The 22,443-nt window shown below is 38.1% G+C and overlaps 1 protein-coding gene across 17 annotated transcripts in view; it reads right to left on the bottom strand.

Annotated features, from left to right (window-relative positions):
• Positions 1 to 22,443, bottom strand: part of CADPS2 (calcium dependent secretion activator 2) — a 519,834-nt gene that overhangs the window by 142,163 nt on the left and 355,228 nt on the right. For 9 of the 17 annotated variants that reach the window (XM_046019950.1, XM_046019953.1, XM_046019955.1 and 6 more), the window contains exons 10-14: positions 15,779 to 15,887; positions 14,334 to 14,534; positions 10,512 to 10,520; positions 5,110 to 5,246; positions 2,703 to 2,890 (exon numbers count right to left, since the gene is read on the bottom strand). In XM_046019950.1, coding sequence (XP_045875906.1) covers positions 2,703 to 2,890; positions 5,110 to 5,246; positions 10,512 to 10,520; positions 14,334 to 14,534; positions 15,779 to 15,887 — 644 coding nt within the window. The remainder of the gene's footprint in view (positions 1 to 2,702; positions 2,891 to 5,109; positions 5,247 to 10,511; positions 10,521 to 14,333; positions 14,535 to 15,778; positions 15,888 to 22,443) is intronic. The other 8 variants (XM_046019952.1, XM_046019954.1, XM_046019957.1 and 5 more) reach the window with 2 other exon arrangements.

The following is a 22,443-nucleotide window of genomic DNA, read 5'->3' as shown; positions in this document are numbered from 1 at the left end:
GCAATATGGTATGTCTTCCTACAGAGTGTAACAGGTGACGAGAACCAGTTTTTGCTTTCAAGATAGGATAGAAAGCAGGGGTGGATAGAAGCAGGGGTGTGTGTGTGGATTTAGCATGTAGGTTTACATGAGAAGTTTATAAGGAAACTACAGATACAAGGTATTTTGTGTTTGTGATAACAGAAGGCCTCTTTAAGGAGTTTCACGGTATCGGACTATCACACACTTGGAAAAAGAGAAACATTACGTGGAGAATACATGAGTTGCCTGGGGTAAAGATTATTTGGGGAGGGATACTTGGAGAGAAGTCTGGGAATATGGGACAAGAACGACGTTGAGAAAACCCTCAAACTGTAGCTTGGAACTTAGGTTTAATTTCATAATCTAACAAGAATCACTGAAGTTTTCTAAAAGGAGTATAATAGAAGTTAATCTGTAATTCTGAAGCTGATTACTAGACTGCTGTAGGGAGAAAAAGTAGTAGAGAGATGTACAAAGATAAATACGCAAGAAGAAAAAGGAGACTCGAATTTGGATAGTGCAATGGAAGAGATAAGGTCTAACTTGAGGGGTGCTACGAAGGCAGAACATTGGCCTGGGCAACAGACTGGGTCTAGGAGATAAAAGAAAAAGATGAATGCAGAATGAATAGGCCACGAATGGAAGTGCTATCAACATTAACTAATGCCGTTGTTCATTCATCAATCGAATGTTTATCGAACACCCATTCTGTGCCAGGAGTGTTACTTTTTGCCAGGCACCCTGCTACGAGTGAAAAGAGGTACAGGAGCCGGTTTAGTGAGATGATGGACTTAATTTTTTTTAAAAACAATTATTTATTTTAGAGAGGAGAGAGAGAATCTCAAACAGACCATGCACTGAGCCTGATATGGGGCTCAATCCCCAAGATCATGACCTGAGCCAAAATCAAGAGTCAGATGCTTAACCACTGAGCCACCCAGGCACCCCAAGAGGATGGACTTCATTTTATACCCGGAGGGTTGAAAGTGCCAGACCATTCAAGCTGTCAATTGTTGATAGAGACCTATAGTTTAGGAGAGTAATTGGTTTGGAATTATCTGTGTAAAGACAGGTCACCGAAGCTGTGGAAAGGGGCAAGATCACTGGAGTCCAATTTTTCTGTGAGGTAGAAAAATCCTCAGAACAGAGCAAGTTCAAGAACAGATGCGAGAAAAGAACTATACTGCATTTGGGGGTCTGGAGGAAACAAGTTATTAGCAAAGAGAAGGGCAAAAATAAGTAAGAAGGGAGCCAAGATGAGACAGTCCTGCTTCAGGGAAGACGAGCAGCGTCTCAAGCGGCACAAGCCCTCAGAGAGTTTGCAGCATCAGTTTTTCAACAGGAGTAAGGAGAGCGAAGCTGGGGAAGAGGCTACAGGACCAGGTCCTTTACTCAATCTATTTCAAGAAGGCTTCTTGGCAAGCCAGGAGCCAGAAGTCCAATGAGAGGAATGGAGAGTGAAATTTGGTTGGGAAGATAAAAGAGAACAATGGAAAGGTAGGTTGGCATGTTGACAACACTTAAGACAATGGGAACTACCAGTTAATTTGTTTTGACTATTCATGTGCCAGGCACTGTTCAAAGTGCTTGATATACATTAATGTGTTTGATCCCCATGATGATTCACGGATTCTGAGAGATAAACCACGTTTTATCTTCCTTACAGATAGGTAGTTCAGACAAGACTAGAGTATGAATTGCTATACACCTTACACGATGATTTCGTATTACTTTGAACCCTGGCAATCTGACTTCAGAGTTCCTTGACCATTCTGTTATGTTGTGAGGCTAGTAAAAGCTTACACAGGGTTGTGGAAAGAAAGGAAATACAGAGAGAGGGAGAGAGAGAGAGAAGGAATAATGACTGAAACAAGTTAAAAGGCGGATGGGAGAAAGGGTACCTCCTTTGTGGGAGGAACCCCAGAAAAGGTTCCCTGGGAACAGGATTAAGAGAAGAGAGGGATTAAGACATGGAGAGATTTTAAGCTTAGAGGCACATGATTGGGGGGGGCCTGCATTAGGTGATTTTTTTACCCCTTTGGCTCAAAACACTAGAAAGAGACACTTGTTCCTAAAGTACAGATTGGTGGGGGGCTCCTTGCTCGGTGGGGAGCCTGCTTCTCCCTCTGTCTGCTGCTCCCCCTGCTTGTGCTCTTCTTCTCTGTAACCAATTAGTAAGTGACATTAAAAATAAAATGAAAAAGTATAGATTAGGGAAGGGGCTAAGAGAAGATTCCACGTAAACCTCCCTGTTTATCTTGCTTGATCAATGAAAGCTTATCCCACAGTGGAAAAGCAAGCATCATCAGGCACACACAAACCCGCCAGCAAGCCTCACCCAGACACACATATGCATAACAATAGAAATACAGAGGACACTTAAGCTGTGCAGCCCCTAGTACCAGGTGGTACCTAAGAACTAAAAGGCAACTTCTAATCTCATAGATATTTTCTCCCTTTCTCTTTCAAGTGGCTTTAACGGCAAAAAGAAACATAAAGTGCAGCCAACCTAAATCAACAGCGTATTGATGTACATTTTTCCTTTGTGGGTTTTTTCCCCACCTCTTGCAAGAAGTGTTTGCTATTTAAAATCTGTTACTAGGTGATAGTGGCAAAGCACATTTTTCTCTCTTCCCAAGTCAACCCTACCCATTTCACTGTGTGTTTGCAAGTAAAAATACCTGTTGCCATGCACATGAGAGGCGCAGAATGCAAAGCTGTAATGGAGCAGGGTTGGGTCAATGACAGCACCATTTTCTGAATGTTCCATCAGTTCTGTAAGGTAGCAGAGATGTCTGTGACAGCCTCTCACACCATAACGGGCACAGTACTCATCTAACACAAAGACTTGGCCAGGGCTGAACCAACCCTGCAAAAGAAAAAAAAAAATTTTTTTTTTCCTTTCTGTACTAGGATTTGCTTTTCTGCAGGCACTCTTTGACATTATAATGAGAAGCTGAATCCAAGAGTCTTCGGACATTTTTTTTTTTATTAGTGGTTATGTTTTATGTTATTTTCATAAAGCTAATGTCATCAGTTTTGGACCTGATCTGGGACACTCGTAATCGAATATGATTCTCTTCACTGCCGTGGCAAGGCACGGACTACCCGCTTTTCTCCACTGTCATTCAAAATTGGCCAAATTTATTCACGGTATCTAAGTCGCCAGTCCCAGAGAATAACATTCTGACAAACTTCAGTCCCTGTATGAATCCAATAAAGAGAATGGTTAAAGCAGACACTATTATTGAAATTGCCTGGTTGCCAATGACATGTTATAAAGTGAACTAAGACAATTCCAGTTAAGTCTAGTGGTGGTAAACATACAGTATTTGGGAATTTGCATACTTGGGACACTGTTCTCATTCAGTTTGTCCTTCTAGGACCAATGTAAACAGGGCTAATGCCTTACTATAGTTTTTTTGTTCTCTTGAAATGAGATGTGAAGGAGCGTGCGTGTTCGTGTGTGCATGTGAGCCTGCTTGGCTAACACTGGAGGTCAGGGTTAAGCAGAGTTGCTTTATAAAATGTTTCGATGAATTATATGGACTAAAAATAAACAGTTTCAAAAGGGGGTAGGATAATTGTGCAAGAGAAGGCAAAGACTGGTGAGAAACATAGAAAGGTAAGACAGCAATAACACAAAGTAGAGGAGGAAAAAAGAGCACCTAATGGCCGTGGTGATGGGGCAGGCCCTCGGTGGACAAACAGTACGTCTGTGTTGTATTTGAGCCACCATGCTTGCGAGTTACTACGATCTCCATGTAGTTCAGTGACCTTCAGTGAATGGCTCAGGACACTGAAAGCCACTTGTTGAGTCATGATCTACCTCCAGGACCATCCTGCCTCCAAACCCTCTCATCACAGCATGCTCGCTACCCTCTAGATACAGCTGAAGACACGCTATAGTGTTCTCAGACCTCTCATGACACGTGGGATGGTTCACCCAACCAAACAACTTCTGATCACTCATTAACTAACTCCACTGAGTGGAATCCACCAGGGAAGCCCCCCTGCTGGTGTCCACTCCAAGTGTGCTTCCCCCGGAAAGATACCACCGGGTTTTGTGATGCTCTTACTCTTCACGTAAAGTTGGGGCTGGATCGGGTTTCAGCCATCCAGTGACATGTTGAGTAATAGGTACTTAATAAAGAGTCTATGAATGGTTTATCAGGAAAAAAATTCTTCTAAAAATGATTTATCAGGGCAGTAAATTGTGATCATATTAGTAAGTGGTTTCAGTTCTTCCTGTCTATTCAAACATCTCCAATGAGCTTAGAGCACATTCTGTCTGAAATGTTAAAGACAATGTAGCTTTACTGTCGGTAGCTGACACATTCAGGAGCCAAGAGACTCTGTGGTGATAGAAACAGGGAGAATCCGGCTGGATACATTTCAGAGGAATTGTCACAGACAATATAAATCCTGGAAGGGCCCATATGGATGCTAGGCTTCAGTTTAATGCCCATATTCTGAGCAGTCAAGCATTCCTTCAAAATGTAAATTATACTTTATATCCCCAATTTTGCCCGGTTTCAACACAGAGACAGTAGCAGTTTCTTTGGTTTAATTTTTTAAGGAATCCAAATTATCTTTGGAGGGCTAAATGAAACCAAAGTTTCCTCCGTTACATGTAGCCCTGTCATATCCTTTCTCACACTGTTTCCTTCCCCCGCCACCTGGGTTGGCTTTCTAGGAACAAAAGAGAGAAATGGAAGATAGCAACATTTGGTAAGCAGAATTTAAACCTTCACATGTCTATACAGGTGTTAGTAAATCCTTTCCTAGAGGTTTTTTATCTTCATTAAAGCCTTTATTTTCATTCAGCCTTCTGCAGAGGGACTGATAAACCACAATTCAGTGTCCGTTTGAGTCTCCTCTCGTGTCTATTGAGTGGCACAGCAGTGGTCTTCAAGTGTATAATTTTCAAATTGGGAAGCAATCGATTGGAATCCTTTATCCTTAACTCCCAACTACAGTTATTAAAGGAATCAGGAATAAAATGCCGCTTCATAACAAGTGTTTCTCACTTTAAAAAAATCTTTCATTCTAACCTATAGGAGACTGGAGAGACAGACTTGTACTTACCAAGCAAGAATAGGAATCATTCAGTCTGTGATCCAAAGTCTGCCTCTGGAGTATTCTAAAAAGGAAGGCGTGGTCAAGCTTGCAAGGATTAGCAGAAATAAACTCATCCATGCCATGTTTCTGAAAACGGTCTGCATCTGTAAATTCAGAAAAGGATGTACAATATATTTATTTTTCTGGCTTAATAATGGGCAAATACAGTTTTTGAACCCAAAATGCATGCCGCATGATACCAGACTGTTTTGTATTATAAAAAATACAATGCCGAGAATTCAGCATAGTAACACAAATTGCAATTTTTTGGAACCCTAATGAATGATGACCTGGAAAGATCTGCAAATCATTTGAAATGAGGAAATTTCTATATTCAATCTAAGCTGCTTCTAATATTCATCAGAGAACTAATCTTATTTTCCAATTTTAAGAAACATAGATGCATTTTAAGTATGTATTTACAGAAGGAACCAACTGGAAAAGAACCCAGGTCTCATCATAAAAAACCAGCAAGGATGGGTAGAAGCTTGCTTTCCAAATGGCAAACTAGGGCAGAAATGAACACACAGGCTTCCACTGGACCACTTCCAGTCTTTTTTTTTTTTTTTTGAGTCTTTAATGGGACCAACCTTAATGTAGAATGGCAATGAATGCTCTCAAGCTTCAAGTTTAAGAGACATGAAAAAGGGAGCATCATGTTTGTGCAAATATGCAGACAAAGCATAATGTCCCAAATGGCACTTCAATCAAAGGTCCAAATTTACTGTTCTTTACAGATTGCATCTTTCAACGCCTGAAGACCCTGCGGGTTTATCAAAAGGCAAGCTTTTATGATTGCTTTCATTAATGGTATGTTTTGTCAAAGTCTTCAATGCGAGTTATTTACTAAGTATAGAGAGAAAAAGCCACACACCACCCAAAAGGAGTGCTGGGGTGTTACTACATTAGCTCCGTTAGAAATGAAGCATGCATCGGACAAGCAATCAGTTATCGGGATAAAAGTGGACTCTCCTGACAATGGTAGAGCTGAGGCTCCATTGTTCCTTAAAATTCATAGATAGATCTCATTCTGGTAATTATAAGAAGTAGAGTCTTAAATGTAAGCTGAATGTAGTTCTTAAAAACTATATGGTACAATCCTAAAATTGCAAAGGAAAGGAGACAAAAGTTTATTGATTAAACGCAATTATAGAGTCAGGCTCATAATAAAACTCAGTATTGATCTGTGGACATGATGCTAACATAGTCAGTCACATTTAGATATTTAGCCCAGATCATATTGATCCTATGTCAAGTTCAACTTTCAGCCATATTTGTGGATGGAAGAACTATGTAATTCAAACTGAAGGGTCTTCAGAATCACATTAAAAAAAAAAACCAGATCTCACATCAGTGACAGCTATCAAAAGGTGAACATAGCATGTAAGCAATGAATGGGCATTCACTGATGATGGAAGGTATGAGGTTATGATCCATGGAGAAATTGGCATATGTATTCCTTTACATACACTAATTACTTAACTGAACAATTAAATGCATTACATGTGGTAAATTAGTATTAATTAGATGAACACTGAATGTTATTAAACTGCTTTTCCTAAACTTTTTAAGAAATGAGACAATTCAACTTCTTTTATATTTTATTCTTATGTCTGATAGTCTTTCAAAAGAAAGTCTTTCAAAGTTACATACATGATAATGTGAAATCATATGAGTAGACAGGATACTGAAAAATGCAAGGCCTTTTGTATTTTAAATAATCTTAAAATCTTCATTTATCCATTTAATTGAGTAAAAAAAACTTTGTGTCGTTTATGTAATTACTAGTTTTATAAAACAACTGCTGAATTTTATTCATTATTTCTTTCACCAGAGAAGGTCATAACAAGAAGTTAAAAATAACACCATTAATGACTTGTCTGTTGAAAATAGGATCTATAAGAAATTCCACAGAAAATCCATAATTCTTTCATTCTACAAAATACATATATTACAATTCATATAGTACCTGCTATATAATTATCTTTTTACTTTTATCTTTTATAAAGGTTTATAGAAGCATATTGACATATTGACACTGATAAACCTTGTAGGTGAACAATAGTCTATTAAAAAAAACCAAAAAACCCTACAATCGCTCTGGTGTTATAATTCTATGAAAGTGAAATATATTCTTAGGGAGTATCCCATCTTCAAAAGACAGGCTGTAAAGACCAAGAATCTCTATCTCATTCTTTTTAGGTCTGATAAGCACAATTTAAAATATTTTATGTAAATATACTTCACCATGAACCCTGGTTCATTAGTTTCCATGAATTTATAAAAAAATAAATTTTGAAAAAGCAACAGTTTCGATCTACTTGTGTGAGAAATCGTTCACTTTAAAATCCTCTCATGAACTCAAGTGAACTAAGAAAACATCTATTGTTAAAATATTACTTAGTTTTTTATTTCTGTGAAATACAGTTTTCTCTTGGCATAACATATCTACATCGACTCTTAGGAACCAGAGATATCATCTGCATCAAATAAATTGTGCCTTTAATCAATTACATAACCAAATACAAGGCTTGGAGACGTGCTTTAAAACTGGGTTATGCTCGATTATCTTCAATTAATGTTTATTAAAACACAAAATTACAACGACTAGTTTTAAATGAAAAATCATCCATGGCACTAATCAAATGTTCACTGATAATGACAAATTTCAGTGCAGTTTGTCTTCCAAAATGATATAAGAAAATTATCAAAAGAAACCAACAAGATAGGAGCTTGAACAATGCACTGCAAAACTGTCATAAATTGTGATGATTAACCTGTGGACTAACTACAGATGTGGGACATGGTAATTGAGGAGACTGGTGCAGGGTTTCTATGGTAACAGCTGGATATATGCTCCAGCGTCTTTAGGGTGGTACTGTCACCAGGTGTGGTAAAAGTGGATGGAATAAAATCCAAATTGAGAAAGACTATTATTTGCTATAGATTTATGGAATTATAGAGGCTTATTCAAATGGAACCTGAAAATTTAAATTTTTCATTACGGTAATAGCTGTTGAAAGTCAAGGGAAAAGAATAATAAGTAGGCTGATGGTACCAATTTAAACAGTTAACACTGACTTGAAAATAGCTAGCCTACAAAACAACGTGAGGACTATTAGCAAGCTAGTAGGCCCCACTGTGGTATGTGCGAGGGGCTCTTTGGGGGGTATGGACCATATCCAGCCCCTATGTGCTCAAGAATCCAAGCCGCAGGATAGGTATCTAAGTCAGAGTTCCAAATGTGAGATGGGGAAAAATTTAACTGAAATGTTTTGTCTTCCTTTGCAACTAATTCTAAGGATGCTGCATTTTTTTTTCCTTTTTTCTTTTATTTCTTTTTTTTTTTTTTCATCTCTTGTTCCTGGTGTTGAGAGAAATTAGGGACATAAAACAGGGGAGGAAAAGGAAGTGGGGGAGAGGCAAATGGGATATTGCAGGAGAAGAGGTGGCCATTCATAAGCATTCTGAGACCACTCAGGTGTCCAGGTCTGGGACCCAAGTACCAAAAGGCCTATGGAGAAGGTGCTGTTACCTAAGAGCTCATCCTCTTCTCTGCAAAATCCTGAACTGAACTAAGCAGCATATGAACCTTCTGAAATACAATAACTTGGTTTAAAATGGTCCTATGGTTTAAGCTTGCCCGTAGTGGCATTTACTGATACCACATCTGATTATACTTTCCTTATAGCTCAAACTCTCATTGAGCTTGAAAATTCACAAGAAGTTAAACATGGCACAGAGAAGGACCTCATGTATTTCTGTATCACCGATGTGGCCACTAATAGGAATTCTTATGTTACAAAATTTTCTGTAGATTATCTTGGTTGATATTCTTTGTTTCACGTACACATTTTATGCTGAGCACCAAAGAGAAACATCAATACATACATTAATTAGGAGTTTGTTCACACCTCTGTTACTGACCCAAATAATTTCTTGGCTTGTTTTTGTTAAATTGACTAAAAATGGATGTATGAAATGTACACATCTTGCTTTCTGAGGCAAATAACAAATAAGTAGTATTTTCACATGACAATTTTAATCAACACATACAGACGTAGAATTGCAAGCAAAGCAAACCAATATTCAACATTTACTTGAAATTATATACTCAACGTAAAGTAAAACATACCTATGAAGTGTGAAATTTAACTTACTAGATCAATCAAGAAAATAAGCTCATAAAATTAAATGTAAAGTCCTATTCCGATTTAAAAATTTTTTTAAAAATTTTTTTTGACTTGAAGGTAACTTTTCTGGTTCATTTTTGACATTTCTTTATTACTGGAAGTCAACTTGTACTGTGTTGTATTGTATTATGTTACATACATATTGTATGACCTTATATACCTAAGAGAGGAAAATAAAAAACAGGTGCTTTGCATAGGGAAGAATAGTTTAACTGAAGAATGCCTGTCAAAAGCCTGGCAAAAGGCAATACCCTATCTGAAGCAGAAAATCTGGATAGCAAGCAGACCCACTACCCACCCATTTAGTTTACCGTATTTTCTTATAACTTCTAAATATCCTCAAAACCAAAGAAATGGTGAAGTTGAATAGATTCATGTACCAGAAAAATCTATAAATACATATCATCATTTATATCCTAAAACAGACAATAAGTTTGTCTTCAAATAAGATAGACTTTAGAAATTCATTATTTCATTCTATCTCAACATTTACTCAGTGTGTTTAATTTTTAAGAAGAGCTTTCTTTAAGTTATAACATGGATCTTCAAAGATTAGTCAGAAAACTGAGGAAATGAATCAGTAACTAATTCCTTTGAACTCATCCACTGTGAACAGTTTAGGTATAAGTCTACCTATATTTATACAATTTTTTAACAGTTAAAATATCACATACATAGTTTAGTATTTTTTTTTTTTAAGATTTTATCTATTTATTTGACAGACAGAGACACAAGCAGGCAGAGAGACAGGCAGAGAGAGGGGGGAAGCAGTCTCCCTGCAGAGCAGAGAGCCCTATGTGGGGCTCGATCCCAGGACTCTGGGATCATGACCTGAGCCGAAGGCAGAGGCTTTAACCCACTGAGCCAGTCAGGTGCCCCCATAGTTTAGTATTTTTCCATTTAACATTACTGAGTATTTCTTTTCCATGCTATATAACACCTTCACAACCATTATATTTATGTCCATGTGAATGGTAGATATTAAGTTTTTCCTACTTTGCTCTTGTGGCAAAAATAGACTTTTGTTTCATAAATGGTAAAGTTAACCTAAATATTCTCAGTTTGCCTAGAAAATAGGAGACTAACACTGTAAACAAGATCATGATATTCCTTCAAATATATTATTATAAAAATTTTGATAAATGAAGCAAAGAAAAAAATCATGAGAATACTTACCCTTACCAGCTATAGGTCAGCAAAGGAAAGAAAAAGCATATTTAAATAGATTAGGAGCATACTGATTCCTATAACTAGTCATTTTAATTTCATATCATTTTCTTCCTTTCTACTAATGACTCTGAAAGTTGTTCTTCCTAGAGATGATCAAAAAAAGAAGAAAAGGCAATGCCATGGAAATCGCAGAAGGGAAGGAAATACCAAGAGCTAACTACTCTCTGAGAAGTCCAATGGATGGCTTCTCTGATAGAGGTCAACATCAGTATTCTCAATTCAATGAGGTAGAAACACATTTTTTCTCCTTCCTCCCCTCCCCCCGCCATTTTAAGAAAGAGAAAACAGCAGGGTCTGCAGGGATAGAAAACTTTACTAAACATCTGGAATACATGAAAGCTATTGGCAACATAACCAAAACAGTTTGGCTTTTTAGAACAAGTTTGGATTTTTTGGAATCCAAAAAATTGGATCCAGGGGCTAGAATCCAGGGGCTAGAAAACCCCATTCCACTTAGCCTAATCAGCCCTGCTTTGACAATAGGCTGATATCTGACAGTAGAAAAGTTTTGTGAAAAAGAGATTACATGGCTATTTGAATCAACTGATTACTAGATCTTATATTCATTAAATCTGTATTGTGTCATCCTGGCCTTAATGTTCTAGGCCTGACCACTTTTCTTGTCATGACACAAGATGGATGATATCCGTGAACTCAGTGCACTCCTTGGGTATTTCTTGCACTTAGGATGTGAAAAAAAATACTGAAATACAAATGAACGAGGAGACCTTTTCACAAAAATAATTTTCAAGTCACTGTAACTCAGTGGTTCTCAAATGAGGGTGTTTCTAGTCCATCTTTAACTCTGCATGGGTGCAGAGTACCCCTCAACATTTGACAATGTCTGGAGATATTTTTGTTTATCATATTGTGGGGGTATGGTTTGCTATCAGCACCTAGTGAGTGTAAGCCAGGGATAAAGCTAAGCATCCTATAATTCACAGGACAGCCCTCCTGGCAACCCCTGAAACAAAGAATTACCTGGCCCAAAATATTAATAGGGCCGAGGCTGAGAAATCTGGTTCTAACTTATAAAAGACAACCATTCTGTTTCTTGTCAAGATGTCGTCATGGAGCATGGATTTACCTCCTATCTGAAACAGCGAAAAATTCAGGAAAAAATACATTTATAGTTCTCAAAACACTGAATATTAGACAACCCAGGAGAGTGATTCCTGAGAGACAGGAAACAAATGTGGTGAGCTGAGGCACAGGGAACGAGAGTCCACAAGCACTAGCGGGCTCCCCAAGTTGAGAAGACGGACCTGACAATTCAGGAAAGTCAAAATGGCTATTGACTGACTTCAGGAATACGGTTTCATCCTCCTTCCTCTTTCCATATTCAGCTGAATACTGACCGCTTCACACATGTGAGGAGACTACCTCTGGCCAGGGCAGAAATCATCCTAAATGATGAGAGGGGGCAGTGCTCACAACTCACACAGAACCCAGAGCCTGCAATAGTACATGTTCTCAACAGCCAATAGGAAACCTCAAAATTCATGGGTCTTCAGTTAGAGTCTTTAAGAAGAACCCTGATCCAGAAATGGGGAAAATGGATTAATCCAAGACTACACACTGTTTAGCCCCGAGCCTGCAATAGTACATGTTCTCAACAGCCAATAGGAAACCTCAAAATTCATGGGTCTTCAGTTAGAGTCTTTAAGAAGAACCCTGCTCCAGAAATGGGGAAAATGGATTAATCCAAGACTAGACACTGTTTGGCTCCATCTAAGAAAACTTAAGAGTAAAACCTGAAAAGATTGAACTGTTTCCAGTGACTTAATTGTGTCTTAGAATAAAACTCAAGGACATTTTCAGGAAGAAAACTACATCAAGGCACATTATAAGCTAACTGCTCAACACCAGTGTTAAAGAGAAGATCTTTAAAGCAGTTAGAGGGAAAAAAAGATACATGATGTATAGAGGAACAGGCAAAAATGAGCACATTTCTCGTTACAAAAAAAGGTGTTAGAATGTGAGGCAAAATCTTTAAAGTACTGAAAGAAAACTTTTTTTTCAAAATGAAGGTAAATTACCTTTTCATATATAAGAAAGCTAAAAGAATTAATCATCACCAGACTTACACTTAACTCAAAAGAAGTCTTTCAAAAAAATTTTTTTTTTTTAGGATTTATTTGACTCAGGAAAAGGGAGAGAGAGCAAAATCCAGGGAACAACAGGCAGAGGGAGAAGGAGAAGCAGGCTCGCTGCTGAGCGAGGAGCCCGTTGCAGGGCTCGACCCCAGGACCCTGAAATCCTGACCTGAGCAGAAGGCAGATGCTTAACGGACTGAGACACCCAGGTTCCCCAAGAAGTAAAAGATTTCTACAAGACAATTGAGAACACTGGAACTGATTACTACATGGGTAAGTATATAACAAACATTTTCTCATATTATTTAAATTTCCCAAAAAGGTAACTGACTGTTAAGGCAATAATTATAATATCAAGGCATTGTGGGCTTTATAATATGTGTAGAAGTAAAATGTAGGACAAGAACAGTCTAGAGGCTAGAAGGGGAGAACTATTTTCAGGTTCAAACACCATTGATGAAGTGCTATGAAGATGGACTGGGGTAAGTTTAAAGATGTATACTTTTAACCCTGTAACAAAGGTAGCCGGACTTGAGCTCATCTTCCATCATTAATTGTTCGGCTTAATATGCCATTAAGATGCCCAGTTGTGACAGTGAAAAGAGAGCAGTTATTTGATACAAGAGAAGTACAAGAACAAAATAATGCATGTCAAGATATTACTCCCCTATAGAAGAACCTTAATAGTAGAACCTTTTGACCAGAAAGTAAAATATTGAATTTAAAGCCAAAGAAAAAAGCTTATTATAGAAGAGACCAAGGAAGTTTTGCAAAGGAGTATAATAAGTTAGAATATTTGGTTTAATGATTATTAAAGCTGTATTTGAATATGTTTCTATGATTATTACATCATTTGTTATTAGTCACTTATATATTTAAAGGAAAAATAACAATTTTTAAGTGATTTAAATTAGCATACAAAGGATGACAGGAATACTAAGGTATTTAGACTTATCCTTTTTAAAATCAATCTACAACAGAACATATAGCCCTATTGTCCTAGGAAGGGGTGGTTCAACACATTGGTGTTCTGGAGTCTTGTCAAGGCCTATTTGTTTTTACAACACTTTTCCCATTTTTATAGAACACATAAAGTAAAATAGCATTTTATTAATTTTTAGTTAGAAGTTTATTAAATTTTATCAAATTGATATTTAATAATTCAACAATTTATTAAATTATTAAATTTTATTAAATCAAATTTATTAAAATATTTATTAAATTTATCACACAATATATAATATATATTATTACAATATTTTATTAAAATGAAATAAAATGTTAAATATTAAATATGTTTATTATAATATAATATGCATATTATTATAATACACATATTATTTAATATTATATTATTATAATATAATAATACACATATTATTTTATTAAAACAGTATTGGGGAAGTTTTGGAGAGTTTTCTTATATGGTCTTGAGATTCCCAGAGATACCCCAGTGCTTGGCAAATTCATGACTGAAAAACCCAGGCAATATTTATCCTAGAACTGTGTGAAAAAATTAGAGTGCTGATTCTATGGCTACTAATACAAATGATTTTTATTCAATTAGGAATTCATTAGTGATGTAAACTATGATACTGAACAAATGTGTCTCAATTTTATATCTTATTAAGGTTATTAATTGATAATCCAATTGTTTTTCAACACAACTTACAAAGCTGAGCATCTGCATGGAGGGTCCCTCCTTTAGGATTCAGCTTCTGGGTCTGAATTGCAGGAATGGGTTTATAGGACTGACCTGTGGCCCTATACATGGCCTGAACCCATAATATTCTATCTTGCTCATCATCACTGGCAAATATCACAGTGTCTCCTTCTTTAACTGCATTAAAGAACATCTGGCCACCTTGAAGGCCTGTGGAGGAAGAAAGACGTCATTAAAAACTTACATACTTGGCAGATTACAAGTTCATTCACTAAACAGTTGGATGGAAGAGAATCAGTTTGACATTAGTAGCTAAATGCTATTAATAAGAGAAAGGTTCAAACTTCCATGTCACTTTAAAAATTAAAAACAGCTTAAGGAAATGAATAGTTCATGACACAGTAGTAACATTCTGCAAGCTGTACAAACCTCCATAGAAATATATAGCACAGTCTGCAAACTCATGTCAGAGAAGAAAGTCTTCTCTTTTGGCACATTTCTCATTCTATATGCAGGAGAAATACATGGTGATTTTAGCAGAAACGAAAGACAGGTAGGGTAAAAGTGATACTTGTATCTGTATGGTATTTTATCCTTTGGAGAATTCTTTCATAAAGAAGGTATTTTGCATTTTTCTGTGACCAATTAGTGAATGTGAACACAGATTCCTACTTTAAATCTCTCCATATTAAATTCTTAATCTTGGGGCGCCTGGGTGGCTCAGTGTAACGCACTCAGTGGGTTAAGGCCTCTGCCTTTGGCTCAGGTCATGATCTCAATGTCCTGGGATCAAGCCCCACATCAGGCTCTCTGCTCAGTGGGGAGCCTGCTTCCTCCTCTCTCTGCCTGTCTCTCTACCTACTTGTGATCTTTCAAATAAATAAATAAAATTTAAAAAAAAAACTCTAAAAAATAAATTCTTAATCTCAGTATTTATTAAATCTCTGTATTTAATATTACTTTATTAATTTCATTAATCTCCACATAGGCATTAATTCATTCCCTCACCAATGGTATATACCAAGCATCTAGTACATACCTATATTAATATGGAAGTAAGGAGAGAATTTAAGAATGTGGTATTGGGAAGAAAATTGGTAGAAATGCAAAAATCATCTGCCACTTCTTTCCCTATTTCTGTCTCTTGTACCTGTTGGCTTCTAGTACAAAAGTTCATATAAGCATTGCCAATGTTTCTTATATAATTTTTCTATTATGGTAACTTTCACATATTACACCCTTGTCCTAAAGAGAGCAGAAATGATGAGTTACGCTAAAGCTAAGCAGCCCTCAGAAAAATATAGTTTGAATCTCATGAAGTTTTCTCCAGGTATGTAAGTAAAATATGACCCCTATTCATTCAACAGAGTTTGAAACCTGGAACAGAGAGAAGATATTTATGAGAATTTCATCAATACATGAATGGCGGAGAAAGTGACACAGCTTAGAATTACCTGGGTGGGGATCTGTATAGTCCACAGTGTATCCTTCCAGCTGCATTAGTTCTTGTGGTTCAGACTTTTTCTCTCTATAACTGCACATAGCAAATGTGTATTGGCTAACCTGCGCAAGAAAAGGTTTGCAGAGTGCTTGTGTTAAATTGATTTTTTATAAGACTCTTTGCCAAATTTGAAAGACAACATGCATTGTTCATAAATTAAATGTCAGCATTTTTCAAAACCTAGCTCAAAGATAAAAACACCTTTCATCTGTCAGCTTGCCGTGAAGCTTGCCGTACCTATGATCCAGCATTTCCCAAACCAATGACCTGCTGGCCTAGAGTCTGTGAGGTATTACTAGAAGCACCATAAGAAAGCATTCCTGTTAAAAATAAGTTTGAGAATTACTGAGTTAAATAAAGATAAACAGCTTCTTCACTGCATGTTTTCTTATGACCTTTAATAGGCTGACATATGTCGTGAATCTCTAAAATAAGACATAAGGGGAGGATTCTCAAACTTATATGGTCATAGAACTACATATATATATTTTTTTTTTGAGAGAGAGAGAAAGCGTGTGCACACAAGATAGCAAGGTGGGGGGTGGGCAGAGGGAGAGAGAGAATCTCAAGCAGGCTCCTGGCTCAGTGCAGAGCCCATGGGGGGCTCGATCTCAAGACCCTGAGATCATGATGTGAGCTGAAATCACAACAGTCCAACCCCTAACCGACTGAGCCACCCATGTGCCCCATGGGACTACATTTTTAAGCAGGCTTATTTTAAGCCTTTAACTAAAGCAAAAAACAAAAACCAAAACAAACCAGATTTTAATAAAAGTTGAGAATTTCCTAGCCCACGTAACCACAGCCACAGGAAAGTCCAAGGTGGAGTGAGTTTTAGACAACCCATGATGTAACACTGCCAATATCTGCTGCCTCTCCATTCTACTTCTCTCTTGGAACTGGCTTCATTTTCATGGGCTGCAGTCTAACTGACTTAGAACCACAGTTGCAAACAGCAATCAGTCACTTCCCTGACTGTCCCACCCCCAGTCATAAGGCCGTATTTGCACCAGTCACTGTGGCAAAGGGGTAAAAGTAACATTAGCCCAGTTTGGGTCAAGAGCTTACATCTGTTGCCAAGAATATGACATGCTATAACAGATGGGCTCTGAGAAGCTCCCCCAAAATAGAGAGAGGAGCTGCTGTTCCCAGCAGGAGATAAGAATGTTTGGTGGGTTAACACCTAAACTGCAAAATAATCTTACAACATAGGATCCATGGAAAATAGTTCCGGGTAATGTGAATTATGCCCCCTTTCCACTTTTTTTTAAGTACAGATGAAACTAAGGAAACATAAAAAATTGCTTTTAAGGGGCGCCTGGGTGGCGCAGTGGGTTAAAGCCTCATGCCTTCCGCTCAGGTCATGATCCCAGGGTCCTGGGATCAAGCCCCACACTGGGTTCTCTGCTCTGCGGGGAGCCTGTTTCCTCCTCTCTCTGCCTGTCTCTCTGCCTACTTGTGATCTCTGTCAAATAAATAAGAAATCTTTAAAAAAATAGCTTTTAAGAGACAAAGATTAAAGAGGACTCAAAAGGGAGCTAATTATGAAAGAAAGAAATTACATGGACTACGGTAAAATTAAGAAATTCTCATTAAAAGATACCATGAAGAAAGTAAAAAGGCAAAGCCAGAAACTAAGAGAAGATGTAGGCAAATATCTATTCAACACAGAACTAGTATCTATTGGTATGGAGGGGACAGGTAAGAGCAGCAAATGAGATTACCTAGAGAGGGGGCGAGTCTGCTTTCGGACTCTACCACCAACTCCTGCCTGAGTCCCCAGACTGCTGGAAACTTACAATCTGTAAGCCTCATTGTGTATTATGCAATCCCTCTGATCCAGCTTCTAAGAACTTATTCCAAATAAACAAATGGACAAGGATTCAAAGATGCATGTGTAGTGTGTTCACTGCAGTACTGAATATAAGCAAAAACTGGAAAACCAACAGTGGCTTGGTTAAAGACATTGAGGCATGACCACACAGTCGAATGCTATTCAGTCATCAAAACATGTATGACAGGTTTTTGTTTTTTTTCCCCAGACACGGAACTATTTCTCAGATTACATCACAACATAAAAAGTAGGCAAAAAACAAAAATGTAGCATGTGCTCTTTTTGGTAAGCACTATACATATGAATAGCATACAGACTAAAATATCTATAGTAATTATGAGAAGGTGCCATTGTGAGTGATTTATTTAGTGTTTGAGTTTCTCTACAGAGTAGATTAATCTCTAAGAGTTGCATGTTCAACTGACTGAGCCAGCCAGGTGCCCCTGAGTTATATCTTTTTTTTTTTTAAAGATTTTATTTATTTATTTGACAGACAAAGATCACAAGTAGGCAGAGAGACAGGCAGAGAGAGAGGAGGAAGCAGGCTGTCCGCAGAGCAGAGAGCCCGATGCGGGGCTCGATTCCAGGACCCTGGGATCATGACCTGAGCCGAAGGCAGAGGCTTTAACCCACTGAGCCACCCAGGTGCCCCGCCACTGAGTTATATCTTACTGAGGAAAAAGGAGCACAGCTATTTCCATTTTGAGAAAAAAAAATACATAAAAACTTGTTTGTGAATAGTGAGGCAAAAACCCGAAACACCTATGGTTTTTGTACTCTGGAGTTCTCCTTTCCTTCCCCTCATAGACTATTGATGAATTTACTTTTTCACCTGCCTATGCCCAAGGCTTACAGACGAAACCTGGTGGCGGCTCCTACAGGGTCTGTTACTAAAGGCGGCTGCAGTTTCCTTGTGCAAAAAAGTATGATTGTGAGGGATCTGGGGAGATTGGGAGTGGTGCGATGGTGGATGGTAAACAATGACATACTTCCATTATTCTAAAAAGAAGCTCATTCTCTTAGTTAAGGGCAGTAACTTAGTCCCAAGTTCCACCATTCTTCCGTAAAGTGATTTAATGTAGTGCTATCTTAAAAATGTAAAATATTTCAAGCATGAACCAAAGTACAACGATATGCGAACATGTCTATACTCATCATCCAGCTTTGTTTAATCATGACTTTTTTCTTTTTTAAAGATTTGAGAGAGAGAATGCTTGTGTGTGGAAGAGGGGCAGAGGCAGAGAATCTTAAGCAAACTCCACGCAGCGTGGAGCCTGACACAGGGCTTGATCTCACGGCTCTGAGATCATGACCTGAGCTGAAACCAAGAGTTGGATGCTTAACCAACTGAACCATCCAGGTGCCCCTGAATCATAACTTCGTGTATATATACGCTTTAGGATTTTTTTTGTATAGTTTTATCTATTCAAACACATTTTCTTTTATCTCTTCACAGAGGTAATTACCATGCTGAATTGTGTGCTTATTATTCCCATGCATGTTTTAAAAGTTTTATTACATATAATATTTTAGGTTCCTAGACCCAATTCTAACCTGTTGGGTATGTAGGCAGGGTGGTTTCCACACCAGTAACAAACAATACTCTGGACACCTGTTGTGTGTCCCACAATACGCTCAGTTCTAACTCTATACCAAGAGAGCGCACAGAATTAGAATTCCATAGGTTAAGGGTTCAGTCCTACAAGATTGCTCCCTCCCAACCCCCCTTCAGATGCCAGTCATAATCCCAGGCTCTAATCTATTCTATAGGTTGGAGGTTTCTCTCTACCCTTTCCTTGTACTTCAGATGGTAGTCCAAATTAGTATCTGTACAGAAGATGAGTTCCCACAACCTCCTCCCTAAATCATCTGTTCACCAACCTGGAAACTCTCCCAATCCCCTTCTTTTGGGTTTTTATACAGGCTTCATTACAGCAGTGTGACTGATTAAATCAATGGCCCTTAGAGATTTATTCAATGCCCCACTCCCCTCTCCCATGTCTGGAGAATGTGGGGTAGGTGGGAATGAAAGTTGCTACTCTAGTCACACTATCCTGCAGGCAAGCCCTGCCCATCCTTGGGGGGGTTCTACAAGTAACCATTAACATAACAAAAGATACCTTCATCACTGCCTGGGAAGGTACAAGGGTTCTGTGTTAGAAGGGGATAAAGGCCAAATATATATACATATTATAAATCACAATTACCATGTTAGTAAATTGATAAAGTTTTTCTTCACACAATTTAGAACTTTGTATGAATGAATCAGACACATTTCTTCCACAACTTTTTCCCCTCCAAAGTTCAACGTATTTAACCATCGTTTTTGTTTGTTTGTTTGTTTTTTAAGATTTTATTTATTTGTCAGAGAGCGAGTGATAGTGAGACAGTGAGCGAGCACAGGCAGAGGGAGCAGCAGGCAGAAGCAGGCTCCCCGCTGAGCAGGGAGCCCATGGGGGACTCAATCCCAGGACCCTGGGATCATGACCTGAGCCAAAGGCAGACATTTAAGACTGAGCCACTCAGGCGCCCCTTAACCATTTTGATATACAACACTGTGAAGTGAATTGTTACACTCTACCCAATGTTCTAGTGAGGGCCTTCGGTTTCTTACACTTGTTGCCATTAAGAATAATGGCCAATGGGGGCGCCTGGGTGGCTCAGTGGATTAAGCCGCTGCCTTCGGCTCAGGTCATGATCTCAGGGTCCTGGGATCCAGCCCCGCATCAGGCTCTCTGCTCCGCAGGGAGCCTGCTTCCTCCTCTCTCTCTGCCTGCCTCTCTGCCTACTTGTGATCTCTCTCTCTCTGTCAAATAAATAAATAAAATCTTAAAAAAAAAAAAAAAAGAATAATGGCCAATGGTCATTCTTGCACACATGTGAGAACTATTTGAATTATTTGAAGGGCTACACCAGGGAGTGCAACTGCTAGGTCCTAGGGCGTGTATATCTTCAACCTCACCAGGTATTGCAAAACTACTTTCTAATTCATACATACACCAGTGCTACATGAGAGCACCTGACACTACACATCTTTGCCCAACTCGGTATTTTGAGTATTTTTACATTTTACCAATTTAGATGAATGGGAAGTGGTATCTCACTAGAGATATCTCACTATCTCACCCAAATTTACAATTGTCATTACTAATAGAGCTGAGCATTTCCTCATATTTTTATTAGCCACTTGGGATTTCTTTTCCTGTGGGTTTCTTTATTAGACAAGTTTGCTCATTTTCTGATGTATCAGTCATTCAAATCCTTTTTCCAGAATCAGTTTCACTAAGGACTTACTTCCTTTTTTGAGCGCTTGCAAAGAGTACCTTTGCATTTTGTTTTTCTGCTTTCTATTTCTTTTTGTTTTCTGCTTTCTATTTCTTATTTTCTTGCAATCTTTTTTATTTCTGTCTTCTTTTTGGGGGGTGGTTAACTTTATTCTTTCATGAATATTTAAATTCATCTACTTAGCTTATTTTCAGTTGTTATTCATTATATAGATTCAATAAACATAAATGCCTGTATATTTAGGTTTATTCTAAATTTACCCTTGTTTCATCTCACAAGTTATATACAGCATTTCATTAATTCGGTTCTAAATATTTCTCATGTTCATTAGTTCTTTTCTACACATGAGCACATAAGTGCGCTTTTAAATTTGGATCTGCAGTTACATTTTTCTTTTTCTTTTTTAAAGATTTTATTTATTTATTTATTTCACAGACAGAAATCACAAGCAGACAGAGGGGAGGAAGCAGGCTCCCTGCTGAGCAGAGAGCCCAATGCGGGACTCAATCCCAGGACCCTGAGATCATGACCTGAGCTGAAGGCAGAGGCTTTAACCCACTGAGCCACCCAGGCACCCCACAGAAGTACTTTTTATGTTAATTTCTTAACTTGGGTGTTCCCCTTATATTCGTATAAAATAAATATGAACTTCAACATTCTCTGAGTATAGGTTAATAGTTACAAACTCTCAGGAGTCATTTTTACTCCATATTCAGAGCCTAAGGCCGAATATAGATTTACCAGCCTGGAGGCAGGTTTTCTTCTAGTCCACATTTCACGGAGATCTAGCTCTTCTAAGTTCTTTATGAGAAGATCTCTTATCCAAATCCCCACTTTGAGAATGCCTCCGGGTATGTTTTCCTTCTCTGCGTGAACAATAAAATCCCTACACAGCAACATCAACACCTTGTCCCCATACTTCAGCCCAAATATCCTACAGTCTCAATGCACAAAGTTCACTATTTGGTCCCTGAGGTTTTCCTCCTTGCAGTACAGCTATGCATTTAAAAAGATGTGTATGGGGCCCCTGGGTGGCTCGGTGGGGTCAGCCTCTGCTTTTGGCTCAGGTTGTGATCTAGAGCCCCAACATGGGGCTCTCCACTCAGTGGGGAGCCTGCCTCCTCCTCCCTCTCTGCCTGCCCCCCCACCCCCACCCCTGCCTGCCTCTCTGCCTACTTGTGATCTCTATCCGTCAAATAAATGGATAAAATTAAAAAAAAAACACACACAAAAAGATGTATATCGTACCATACGCAGCATTTCTAGGTGTTTTCCACAAGCGAATTCTTAACATTACCTTAGGACTAGCCAAGATCACCAATTCGAATCCTTGGGCTAATCTTCCCATTTTTTCCTTTTTTATGGAGATTCTTAGTAACAGGTCTAACTTTCATATGTATGAGAAAAACTACACATTTTCACATTTCACTACATTCCAGGAAAAAAAAATCTATGATGGGGTGAGTATATGAAACTGAAATATGTTCAGATTTGTCTTA

Source organism: Meles meles, chromosome 10 (genome assembly GCF_922984935.1).
Source record: "Meles meles chromosome 10, mMelMel3.1 paternal haplotype, whole genome shotgun sequence".
Taxonomy (NCBI): Eukaryota; Metazoa; Chordata; class Mammalia; order Carnivora; family Mustelidae; genus Meles; species Meles meles.
Note: the sequence above shows the minus strand (reverse complement) of the source record. Positions and strands in the feature narration are given on the sequence as shown.